The 12474-nt window shown below is 41.5% G+C and overlaps 1 protein-coding gene across 1 annotated transcript in view; it reads left to right on the top strand.

The window, feature by feature from the left end:
- Window positions 1-12474, top strand: part of LOC141795493 (E3 ubiquitin-protein ligase NEURL1-like) — a 35152-nt gene that overhangs the window by 18222 nt on the left and 4456 nt on the right. Inside the window, exons 4-5 of the mRNA XM_074676396.1 lie at window positions 5933-6643; window positions 12177-12350. Of these exons, the coding sequence (XP_074532497.1) occupies window positions 5933-6643; window positions 12177-12350 (885 nt within the window). The remainder of the gene's footprint in view (window positions 1-5932; window positions 6644-12176; window positions 12351-12474) is intronic.

Here is a 12474-nt window from a genome sequence, read left to right on the forward strand (position 1 = left end):
TCAGATGTTGTTTATAGTTTCATTTTTACCAGCATTTACAGCTGTGTACAATGCACAACGTGGTGGTCATACAGAAACTAAATTATAGATCATTAATATTTTTTTTGAATTCTCACTGCTAAACATGCAGCATCTCAAAAAGGAGTTAAGTATTTGTAGATTATGTCAGAGGCACCATAAATGTTTCTAGTTTGTTCAGAATACATCTCTAGTCTGTTGACCTGCTTCCTATCCAGCAGAGCAACTGAAACGTTGAGGAGGCAGAACTCGTTTGGAAGCTGAAGGCTTATGCAAATCAAGTAAATCAAGAAAAAAAGAAGAGCAGAGGACTATCTAATCCCAAAACTTGAAACATCCACAGTTATGATGTTGGCAGCTCACCTTACCCCAGATTATAAGATGTCTTAAAACTCTTCAGCACACTGGCTGCCATCACCTAGATAAAAACAGTAGATGGAGGAAACCATGGTAACGCTGCCTCTGAGGCTGGTGTGAGTCAAGAGCAAAACAAGCCGCCAGGAAATGACTTTAGAAGACAAATAAATATAAGATTTACAGACTTGAGTTAATCTTGTCTTCATGGAATTTTTTTGTACTTACTGGGTCTACAAAACATTTGTTTGCATTCTTATTTGTAAGTTATTCAAGTCTAATTCATTGTGGATCACCCCCCCTAGCTTTGACCCAAAAGTAAACATCTTAGCGTTTGCATATGTCATTTATGTCATATTAAAATATAACTTGATTTTCAATTGGGTTAGTTGGCTATGATGAAATCTGAGACTTTGTTTAAACTCAAAGGCTGTTGAAAACCTTCGACCTAACATCTGCCAGCATGTACACATCAGGATTACAGTCTATGTATTCATAAGAGATCTGTTTCAAGTGATCTCAGGGCCTGGAATTTATTTGATTTGTTGAACCAAAATAAATGCCGCTGCACAAGGCTATTGTGCCTCATCTGGGATTTAATCGGCCCAGATGGAATCGAACAGATTTGTGGAGAAATCAAAATAGGAATCGTAATGAAGCCTGTCAGGTTTGGATCCTGGGAGCTGGCCTGTGCGGGGGGAATCCTTCAGAGAGGAAGCTAATCGCTTTCAGATGACCAGAGAGTCCCAGTGAAGACGGCAATATTTGTACTGAATTTTCTGAGTCTTAGAGAGCAACTGTGTCCATCTGGGTCATATTCAAAGAGGCTCTCTTGGCATGGATTAGTCCAAAACATTGAGATGAATTTATAATTGGAGAAATGTGTTTGGGATCACATCAAAAACACTGAGGGCACAGTGTCAACTGATGGACACTCTATAGATTCTCAAAACAAGAGGTTAAAAAGGGTCGTTGGCTTTAAAGTAGAGCCGTGGTAAACGTGCATTGGCTTTAAAGAAGCTTTCATCACTACAGAAGTGGCTTTTAAGACCTTGGAAACTTTGAGTCCATGTGACATCCCAAAGTGCTGAAGAGCTTGTTTTTAAAACGGCCATTTGTCGCCTCTGCATGTGCCATGTTCTGCATGTGATCATGATCCAAAACTCTAAAACATCTGGCACAAAACCAGAGACTTGATGTCTAAAAAACGCCACACATGTGCTAAGCTCCTGTTGCTCATGGCATCTCAGATACCCAAACTGTAGGGCTGTATCAATATCCAAACACTCTTGGAGCCTATTTAGACCCCACTACTTCACGCTCATGCAACTGTGACAAGGATACCACTCCTCAAAAGCTCATCGTTGTAGATTTCACCCTGCAGCCTGCTCCTTTATTTTTATTTTTTTTTTAACTGAAAGCTTTTCTGTCTCCTTTTTGGGACACACACACACACACACACACACACACACACACACACACACACACACACACACACACACACACACACACACACACCACCTGCCCACCATTCCTCTCCAACCTCCTTTTTCATGACAGATGACTTCACTCATTCTCGACAGAGCCCTAGATAGGCCCCTTAGGCATGCATACTCCAGGCAAATCCCCACACACACTATACACACACACATTCACAATTGGTGCTGCCGACCTTGTATAGAGGTTGCAGCCTTGCTAAACCCCAAAAGCCTCCTAATCCTGTTCCACTGGGGCCAAGGAATAAAGTGAACCCTCCCTCGTCTATTCAGTGCTATGCCTTTGTCAGATTGTGGCTAAAAAAGGCAGAGAATACATAAAACCCCAAAATTTAATGAACATTGTAGATCAGGATCTTCACAGAGTACAGTTACACAGTACATGCAGGCTTCTCTGATGTGCATTTCAAAACGAGGTGGAGCCGCTGTTTGTTTTGGCACTGTTACATCTTCAACGGCTTTTTAACTGCACTATGCTAGCTCTCTATCAGGCAAGTTTTCACAGTTTGAACAGGCTGCCAGTTTTTTTTTCTTTTCAGTTATATCCCGGACATCCTTCTTTGCTCATATCAGGTTTACTTTGCAAGGAACTGGTTTTTCTGGATCGCGCCAATGGTTTCTGTCCCTGAAGTTGTTGTTAAGCTTGTCTAAGGAGGTAAACCTGAAACAGGTGTAGGGATTTTCCAGAGATGTTTGTTTGGGTGTGTTCTTACTTCACAGAGCCAAGACATTCCTCTATTAAGAGTTGAGTAAGTCTGGCTTTTCTTTTAACATTGTAGCTGTGAGGGGGGAAAAATCAGAGCCAAGAGGTCAGCCATTGGCCCTTCAAATAATGTCAGTCTGGTATGTGTTCCTGTATTTAAAAGAGCTTTTCTCCTGAGATTGGGTAGCAGAGGCTATCCAAAGACCACTTACTGTTACAGGGGGAAATGACAGCTGTACGCTGAATCACGTTTTTAATACTTTCAAGCCTGGGAAAATAACTAAAAGTTTGCTCAATATTTAAAACCTGCTCCATCTTGAATTTTGAAATGTCATGACTGAATCGTCCCAGTATTTCTAAATGTTAATCCCAAATAAGTGTTGGATAAAGCTGGCAGTTTTGTTTTTTAAATGTACTGTGTTGAACAACACAACAGAAGAAAGGACAAGACTATACCTGTCTGTGTTTGACTAATATTTAAAGGTGTGAAAAGAAAGAGTTGGCTCTGTGTTAGCTGAATTAACAGAGTGTTTACACCCAACAAAGAGATAATAAGGTTGTTAGTGGTTTTATGTGTACTGTTGGAATAATTTAGGTCAGTGTTTCTGTTCTTTTAGACCTACACACCTTGAGCTCCAGGCATATTGTAACATAATAGATTTGTTCATTTAAAAAACATCAACCAGGGATCATGTAGTCATTGTAATAAGAAAATGATACAGGTAAATGGGAGTGTTAATCACATCAGTTGAGTGGGAAAAGCATTTGTACATCATGCCATCAGCCATTAGCTTTGGCTCTTCTGCCCAATAAGTTACAGTTTTAACCAGTTAGTGGCAACTCAATGCTACTCCGACCATTTGCTTTACAAGCTAATGTTTTACTTATTTATTTTTTAGCTTTAACGATCTCAAACAGTTAGCCCACAACTGTGTCACCGTATGTTGACACTAACCCAAACATCTCACACAGTTAGACATCACTTTTAGCTCAGGTAGCCACACTCAGGTAGCCCTGTGTCCTGAGTCTTAATAGCTATCATTTGCCAGTCATCTTTGTGTTGCTTAGCTTACTCAACTTATCATGCTAACAACACAAGCTGCGTAACATCCGGTAGGCTAGCTGTCATACTGAAAGGAAAGTCCAAAGAGCTCTAGTAGAGTTTCAACTTCCTCCACAAACACAAAACTTAAGCTACTTATGTGACCAAGTATTGTTACGGTCTGGATATTTAGCCATCTTTTGATAACAATTCTATTTCTTTGTCAAAAATGAATCAATCATGGGTGTGTTATGTTGTATAATGTAATTCTAAGTTGGTTTTGTTTTTGTTGACAAGTTGAGGTAACATGTTTTCCATATACCCCAACCACTACAAAGCAGTGCTTGAGAGTTACTGTTGTATAACATATAGCGAGTGTGGACAGGTTTACTGTGACTATTTCAGCCATGTCCCTGCTATGTGTGATGTTATGAGAACAGTTCTTAACCCCCTACATGCAGCCGTGCTGTGAATGTAACTGTACAGACATAAACACGTGTTCATCATAGGACACAGAGGATCACCAGAGGGCCTTGTGTGGTTCAAGCTGTGTAATCTCAATGTTTTACTGTATGTTTGTCATGTTTTCCTGGGGTTTAATGTGTGCTGTTGTATCCCTAAAACCTTTGAGACTAAACCCAGAGAGGGGTCATACATATTTATTTAGCAGCAGTCACTCTTTCAGTCGTTGCTGTTATTCCACCTTTTTGTGAGTGTTTATTTCATCCTTTTTTACATTTTTTATAAAATGGGGAAACTACTTCTGTGTAATGTCACTATTCTCTTCACGGCTTGTTTTGACTGCTGCACCTCTAAGTAGCCGAGAACTGCAGGAAGCCTTAAACACAAGCACAGAGACCATCTCTTGTATCTCAAAGCCAGCTAACTTTGCCTTGAAGATGATAAGGCTGCTAATAATACGAGCCTCATGCTTGGTTGTGGACACTCTTGACTGAGGAAGTAATTAAGTTCAAGCAGTTTATCAGTGGCTGGCCGGAGATGTGCTGTCTCTGTGTGATAAAGGGGAGTGGGTGAGGTATGCCCTTTCTCTCAAGTGTCCACCCCTCCTTCATATTTCATCCTCTTCTCCTCTGCCACACTCCCCTGATTCATCCATTTCCCATGGGGGGAAGCCCAGAGCAGATCGAGGCTAAGAGCCACACAACTCTTCCACCATGTCACCCCCCCACTCAAATGTCCAATCAGGCTAATTTTAGCCAGTGTTAAATTTGGAAGTGTGTCCCCAAGCGTGCCAGGATGTGGATCTAAGCATGTGCATGGAAAGATGTGTGCTCTATGTTTACTTTTTTGCAGTGATGTTCCCGTGTGGCGTCTGTTTTACAGTGAGCATAATTAGAATGCAGAGTGCTATTTGTGGGGAGTTTATAGCAAGGACAGACATGTGATACAGCTCTTAAAACACCTTTCATTGATAAGAAAATCTGCTACATTTACCATCCAGCACAGTTTGAGCGTATAGAGGAAGAATACAGTACATTAAATTAGTGCTGCTGAGACAGTCTCTTGTGTGGGCTCATTACAGCTATATGTGACTTATATACAATTTAAGTGCTTTAGAAAGGGACTGCACTTTCATTTAAGAAGTGCCTTATAAAACACTTATTCTGTACATTTAATAGCTCATACTGTTATCTGCATTTTTACACCCTGGGCTGGAGATTGTGGTGGCTCTCTAAAATGACTTCTAGTGAAATAAGAAAAGGAAAAAGATAAGTAGGTAAATATGGCTCTTATCTCAGGACCCCAAGCGAAAGACAGAGTGGGAGGATTGAACACAGCTGAGCTTTACTGTTTTGGAGCAGCTTCGTGTGCCATCTCTTGAACATTATATAAAGCTGTTATGTCTCTTTTGATTTCACTAGCCTGCAGCTACAGTTGGCCCCACTTAAGGCCCTGATACGTTTCTAAACATGTAAACATTGATGTATTTGTTCATATTGTTGGACGAAAAGCCTTAGTACTGAGGGTGCATTAGATGAATTAGTTATGAAGCAGAAGAGCTGGAAGCGATCATTTGTTTACAGTGACGGGGATGATGAATGAGGAGTGCACAGACAGTAAATGTAAAACAAACCAGTGTTGCAAACGAAAATACACTGAATACCAAGTGGGTTTATGAATTACATTTTGTTCTTTCTACTTGCAAAAATGCAGGAGTTACTGTGTGAGCCAAAGTCCAATAAAGGTATGATGTTATCCAAATAAAACTCACAGGGAAGCAGGTAGTAGGACATGGTGGGTTGATTCAGATTTATATGTTGCGGTTATATAAGAGTCCTTTTTTGTTCTTCTCCACAGACAGTGAGATGGTCCCTCTGGACTGCCTGCGTCCTCATTCTTTTACTGCCGCCCACCGGGCCTCCATTCAGCGAAACAGCGATGACCCTCGTCTCTCCGTCAGCCTGTGTGACCTCAGCCTACAGCAGCAGGAGGCACATCTGGAGGAAGATGATGAGGAAGAGGACCGGCTACAACCCTCCACGTCCTGCCATGTGCCCCAGAACTCTCAAAACTCTCAGCAGTGCTCACTGCTGCCCAGCCATTTGGACACTGATCTGCACTTCCACACGGTGCACGGCATCCATGTCACCACGCTGGATAAGCACACAGTGGCTCGACTCGATCACCGTGGTGATGAGAGGACTCTGGTGTTCACCAGCCGCCCAATGCGCTGCTCAGAGACCGTGTTTGTAAAGGTGAAAGCAGGTGTCACACGGCCTGGTTGTCTCTCTTACGGTGTGACATCATGTGACCCGGCCACCCTGAGGCAGAGTGACCTCCCATCTAACCCGGAGTCTCTGGTTGACCGCAAGGAGTTCTGGGCTGTGTGTCGGGTGGGGATGCCACTGCACAGTGGAGACATCTTGGGCTTTGTAATGAACGCAGAAGGGGAGGTCATGATGAGCCAGAATGGTGTCAGTGCAGGGATGCAGCTGTGTGTGGATAACTCCAGGCCTCTGTGGATGTTCTACGGGCTGCATGGGACCGTCACACAACTCAGGATTTTAGGTTTGTTCAGTTTTCTCTTTTTGTTAAAAATGAAAAATTTTCAAGGTCTTGGATCAGGTGAGAAATGCAAAGACAAGTGCAGTTCTTAAGAATTGTGGGAAAAAAAAGGAAAGAAACAAGGGATGAACTGGAAGAGTTCAAATGATTGTAAACTGTTCAATCTAAGGGGTATCTTCATCCTACTTAGATTCTTATGAGTTATTGTGATTTCAGAAATCCAGTTTCTAAGAAAAACTGGACTGAATCAACACCATCATACAGTAGTTCATTAGTTCACATTTACCAAATCTGAATAGATGTGACTTCTCTTGGTATACTTTGTCCACAAAGGGTGCCAAGGTTCGCACAAGCTGCAAGATCCTTAGATGTCCTTAGGCATTTTATGTTCAATATTAAGAAAAAATTATGTGTCTTTTGGGGGGATTTTTTGCAACCCTTGAGTCCACCTCATCTATGACGTTATTTCATTTTGTACTGGATAACCCTGGTCTTTAGGATCAAAGCTGTTTCAATCATACTCAAAGGTTTTTAGCAACATTAACTTGAGGTTTATCTGGACAAAATCAAGATCGGATTACCCGACTTAACCTTATTTTGTCATTCTTTTTTTCTCCCAACAACCTGATTTGATCCAATCTGATATCTTAATCCAATGTTATAGCTCTAATCCAATCAGATTGCTTGAGAACAACTGGGCCCTGGAGTGTTCTTTTAAATGTCCTGGACGGGAGTGTGAAAACTCATGGCCAAAGAGCCAAACTGAAGATTGAAGCCAAGGACCTTTATGCCGTGAGATCACTGTAATTTCTAACCACTGAGTCACAGTCTTCTTGAAACACAGTCTGTTATTTGACAAATTAAAACCCATCTTTATTTACTTTGAGTTACAAAAATTGCATCAGCAATGGAGGCCCCAGTTAAATGTTAAAAAAGAATCTACACAGTTCAGCAGTCCCTCATCAGCATTTCTGTTAGCAAAAGTTTGAATATTTTATTTAATTGTGGTTCCTGAAATTGGAACACGTTCCACAGATCTTAACAGGACGTGCTCTGGAACTTTCCATTCAGAAGTTAATGCAGTCTGTGATCCTTGAAAGACCTTTGGAGGCTGAATTCCCACTCAGCCGAGTCATGAAATACTTTCTGTCTGGGCTGCTCTGAGTTTTTATCAACTCATATATCGCTTGGGAATTTACATTCTGCCCCCACACTTTGCATATGAATGTTAACTTTGTATCTTCAGTTGAACTGAATTTCTGTCTGCGCCGTCTGATTCCTGCAGATTTCACATGACGATACCGCAGCTTTACCTGAAGGTACCCTGAAGTTAATCACGTCTGGTGTTTGAGATTCTGGCTCCTAGTCTGACTCACAATGAACAGAATTAGAGGATTTAATGGCAAACAGGTTCATGGGCTGGGAAAATTGTGGTTTGAAGCCAAGCAATGGATGAAAGTTTTGGTGTTTGTTTTTTTTTTCCTTTCCAAAACTTTTCTGGGTTAATTTTAAAAGTGAAAGTGAAACCAAGCATGTAAGTTCACCATGCAAATAATGAGGTGATGATCACAGCCCAACAATATGCTGTTAATGTGTGAAGAAATGGGTGACTCAGAGGATGTTAGTTGTCTTTAGAAGCTTTGTGTGGAAGAGATGCTTTTGTTGTTGTGTTCAGGACATTAAAGTATTCATTGAGCATTCAGTAAGTATGTTGAACCACTTTTCACAATGTTTTGAGAGTTTAAAAGACATCGCTGAAGTGGAAAATGTTGCTAAGACTTTATTTTCCAGGACATTTGGCAGCAGACATCTTAAGTTAAGTCTTAAATGAGCTTCACCGCATTTTGTGCAGTTCTGTGTTTGAAATATTTAGCATGACTCACTTAGTTTGAGGAGACCTACAGGTTTTAGAATTTCTATATTTCATTAGATAGATGTCAGACATTGCTTGTGTACTATATTACAGTGTCTATTGAAGATGAAGAAATGTATCATTCCCTATAAACTTATTTCATAGCAGAAACTGATATTCTGTTCACGCAAATTCCCTGACAATGGCAATGTGTTTGAATTTGTTTGTTATAATTTGTTTGTTCTCTAAATTCTGTTTCCTGATCATTCATGGATAACAGTTTCTCAATTTCCTCCCTTTCATGTAGTCAGTCAGATCCAGGCTGGAGAGGTTATTTCTGTCTTGCGTGGGCTCCCAGCAGCCGGCGTTATGTATCAGTAGGGGGGCTGTGATAGATCCTTATGATTCTCTCCATATGCATTATTAAAATGTAATTGCACAGAGGTTAGAGAAGCTGGGTTTTCCACCCACAGCCTGTTCCCCTAACACCAGTCCTTCCATCGCTTTCTGCACTTCATCTCTTCCTCTGCTCCCCGCACGTTCTCTTTCTTAAACCCCCCTCCTCTATGCTGATTCTTTTGGGGTATGAGCGTTCTCCGAGTCATTACCCACTCCAGCTGTGGGGAGTGCATTTGTGACGTCCCTGCTCACCCACTCGCTGCAGACACACGCCACAAGTTGCCATGGCAACATCTAGCCAGTGAGGCAAGTGACAGTTTGTCATGGCTGGGTGTTGCTGAGCTCGTGAAGTGGAACAGATGGGAGTCTGTTGCTCTCACATGGTCATTTTGTCCATGTTCTCGAAGAAACCAGGATTAAATAATTTCATTTTAAGTTTATGAAATCAATACTAGACTACAGCAGTCCTAAATTTCATCATCACCGTGTCTTTCAGTGTGTTAGCATCTGCTGTTTCTGCATGTGCTTAAAGCAGCTTTTGCAATATTATAATCATAAAAAACAACTGATCAGATTACTACGTGTTTGGTACAGGGGGCTGTCTTGGTGACAAGCAGAGAATAATCCCCTACTATGCAGCTTTCTTTAGCTTTAAGTATTAGATAAGATTATTTTCCCACATTTTGATTTACTGTGTACATTTTATATTAGAGCCCAACTGATGTGAGGCTTTTTAGATGGATACAGATACCTGCTCTTGAGGGGGGAACTCATGGATTATTAATACTGTGACAAATAAAGTGTATTAAAATGAAAATATAATTACAAATGCTTTAAGTGGGTACATGACTAGGCTAAGGTACCTCAAACGCCACTGGTTGTTAGAGACAGAGAGAGAGTAATTTAAGGAAGGACAGGGACTGTATAGTAGTTGGGTGTAGTCTCCGATGTTTCTGATGCAGTTTTCTGATGCAAGCCTTTCTTTGTCGGGTGCCATATTGAAAAAGCTTGACAGCTACAGGCTGCCCATCTGTCAGTCAAATCAGCCAGGGACAACAGGTGTGAGCTTGATAGCTCAAAAAATAACGAGTTGTGAAAAAATTTGCACCCCCTTCCTTCCAATATATACTCTAACTGAGCTAAACTGTGGCTCTAGTGTAAATCACTGTTCCCGTTTTGTGGTCTGGATCACCATGTTCAGCTGTTCTACTACATTCAACATGCTGTAGACAATGCTAAAAGTATTGCAATCTTTGGAGGGAGCCTTTTATGTTGATCACACTACTTTTTTGCTTACGGAAAACTGAAGGCTCCATCTGTGAACGGCCTTTATTAGTCACTGATAGCCGATGTGGTCTGGTCAATTCTCACCACTCTCAGGGCTATAGTTTAGGTCTTAAAAGCAGTTGATTTATGTCTTTAAAATAATCCTCTCAGGTCTCACATTAAGCAAGTAGCTGCTGCCCCTAGCGTTAGCTAACTTCTGTAATACCAGTTGTTTCTCCAGAGAGTTCATAAAGACTCATACAGAGTTTAAAGAAAAGAGAAGTTTGTATTAAAAAGAATCCCAACTGGATCATAATGTGTCTGCTGGACATAACAATAAGCACTTTCCCAGCAAGTTTGCCCTAAGGATGATGTTACTGTTGTGTTTTTAGACTCAGCCCTTTACAGGCCAAAAGAAACACAGAGGCTGGAGCAGATATCAGGAGAAAAAGAAAGAGTTTGATTGGGTGTGCTGAGGTTTTCTCTTTCTGATAAACAAGTGTTGAAAGCCACCATTCACATGCTCAACTACAAATAAGCTTCCTGCACAGCCTGCATATCTTAAGGTATTCACATTCTCATTCCTAGTGGTGCAGGCAGCAGTAAATTCATAATACGAGAGAAGATGAAAGGTCCCCTTGATGAAAGGGTACATGAATAGACATGAAGGTTATCCATATTTCCTTATTAGAGTTGACCAAGACATTTACTAACAGCCGGGCTGTCACATAGCTCACGTTAAGTAGGCAATGGAAGGTTGAGTTAATGCTACCCTATGCATTTAAGCCTGTGTATCCACTCTAAAATATGATAATACAAAGAATAAATGAATAGATGACTCTGAAAAAGTGACTGTCTCAGCAAAATGGTATAAACAAATTGATCCCTGCGTCAACCTTAAAAGCAAACTAATTATGGAAAGGTTTTTGTATAGGTTAGCATAAAGCACTTAGTTCTTGCATACTTTTAACTTCTAACTTGTTGCATGACTAAAAAAAGCCACTGCCTGAAACTAAGACAGCAGTGGTTGGAATGGTCTGAGGAAAAAGTATCAGCAGTCAGAGACATTATACATGTAACCTGAGTTATGCAAAAACTGTGTCCATTTTTGTCCCAATGACTGACCACAAATTTTTTCCAACAATTTCACACCATCTGCTGTCCTATTTTTAACTGAAGAGAAATTCAAGTGATCAAATTGTGGGCGAAGATGTAAACCCCGGTTTTAGAGTATTTGAGCCCCTGGGTGGCTGGTTGTGCCAAGTCAGCCACCAGTCTGACAGTGTGGTGTATTTCTGCCATGGTCAGTTGAAGGACAGTTTGTAAACAACAATGCCATGTGCCTGACGGGCTGACGAGATCAGGATTTGTCCATGGAATTGGGGTCAGTATTCTCAATGAGCTGCCAAAATGAAAACCGATGCCAGAGCCGGTGGTTTCGGGGTGTGGATGGGGACGACTTCTATGAGACCGACAAAGGGTAGTCCATGGAAGCATTTAGTACCCTTCCCAGAGGGATTATGAGCTCTGAAAGAAGGACAGACGGGGGTTTGGCATCTCTGATGAGACTCCACCAACTCACAAGCTCACACTCACCCACACACAGACGCTGTGAACACACAAGTCATCTGCTTGGTGATAGAAACGAGTTAATGTGATAGAGAGTGACAGACTGAGACAGTGAGGGATATGCAACAAGACGTCCTCGCACTAATTATCTACTTTGGCTAACTTCTCAGAGATGCAGTGTGAATACTGAAAATATTGGAGGCCCAGTTCCTGAGGCTTTTTATTTCAACCTTTTGAACACAGGAGTATCACAGCGTTGTCCTCAGCCCTTAATTCGACATATATCTATCTGGCTTCTGGTATAATCAGTGTTTTTACTACAGTTTCACTCCATGCTCCACTCCAGGTGTTGGAATCAATTCTAGCAGGAAGAAAAACTGTGTCAGCAGGTTCCTACTCTCGAAGAGAATCTTTATTGAGCTAATGCTTCGGTGTTTACTGTGTCTCCAGGCTCATCTTCACACCTAGACCTTCGAGGCCCGTCGGTTCCCAGCTCTCCATCCTGCACACCCAACACTCCCACGGTGCTTTGCAGCGGAAACTCTGACTCCAACCTCAACATGAACATCAACCTCAACTCAACCCTCAATGCCAACTACAACACAGTCTTTTCTTCATCTACAGGTTTGTCTTCATGATCCAGTTAACCTCCTCTTCTTTTCTGTCCTCTCTTCATCTTTCATCCCCCTGGGTTACCCCAGGGTGTTCTTCTTTTCAGAGAATTATGGTCATGTCATCATCCCAGCAT

This window comes from Halichoeres trimaculatus, unplaced genomic scaffold (assembly GCF_033239565.1).
Source record: "Halichoeres trimaculatus isolate MK-OKI-2021-1 unplaced genomic scaffold, fHalTri1.1 fHalTri1_scaffold_8, whole genome shotgun sequence".
In the NCBI taxonomy this organism is placed as follows: Eukaryota; Metazoa; Chordata; class Actinopteri; order Labriformes; family Labridae; genus Halichoeres; species Halichoeres trimaculatus.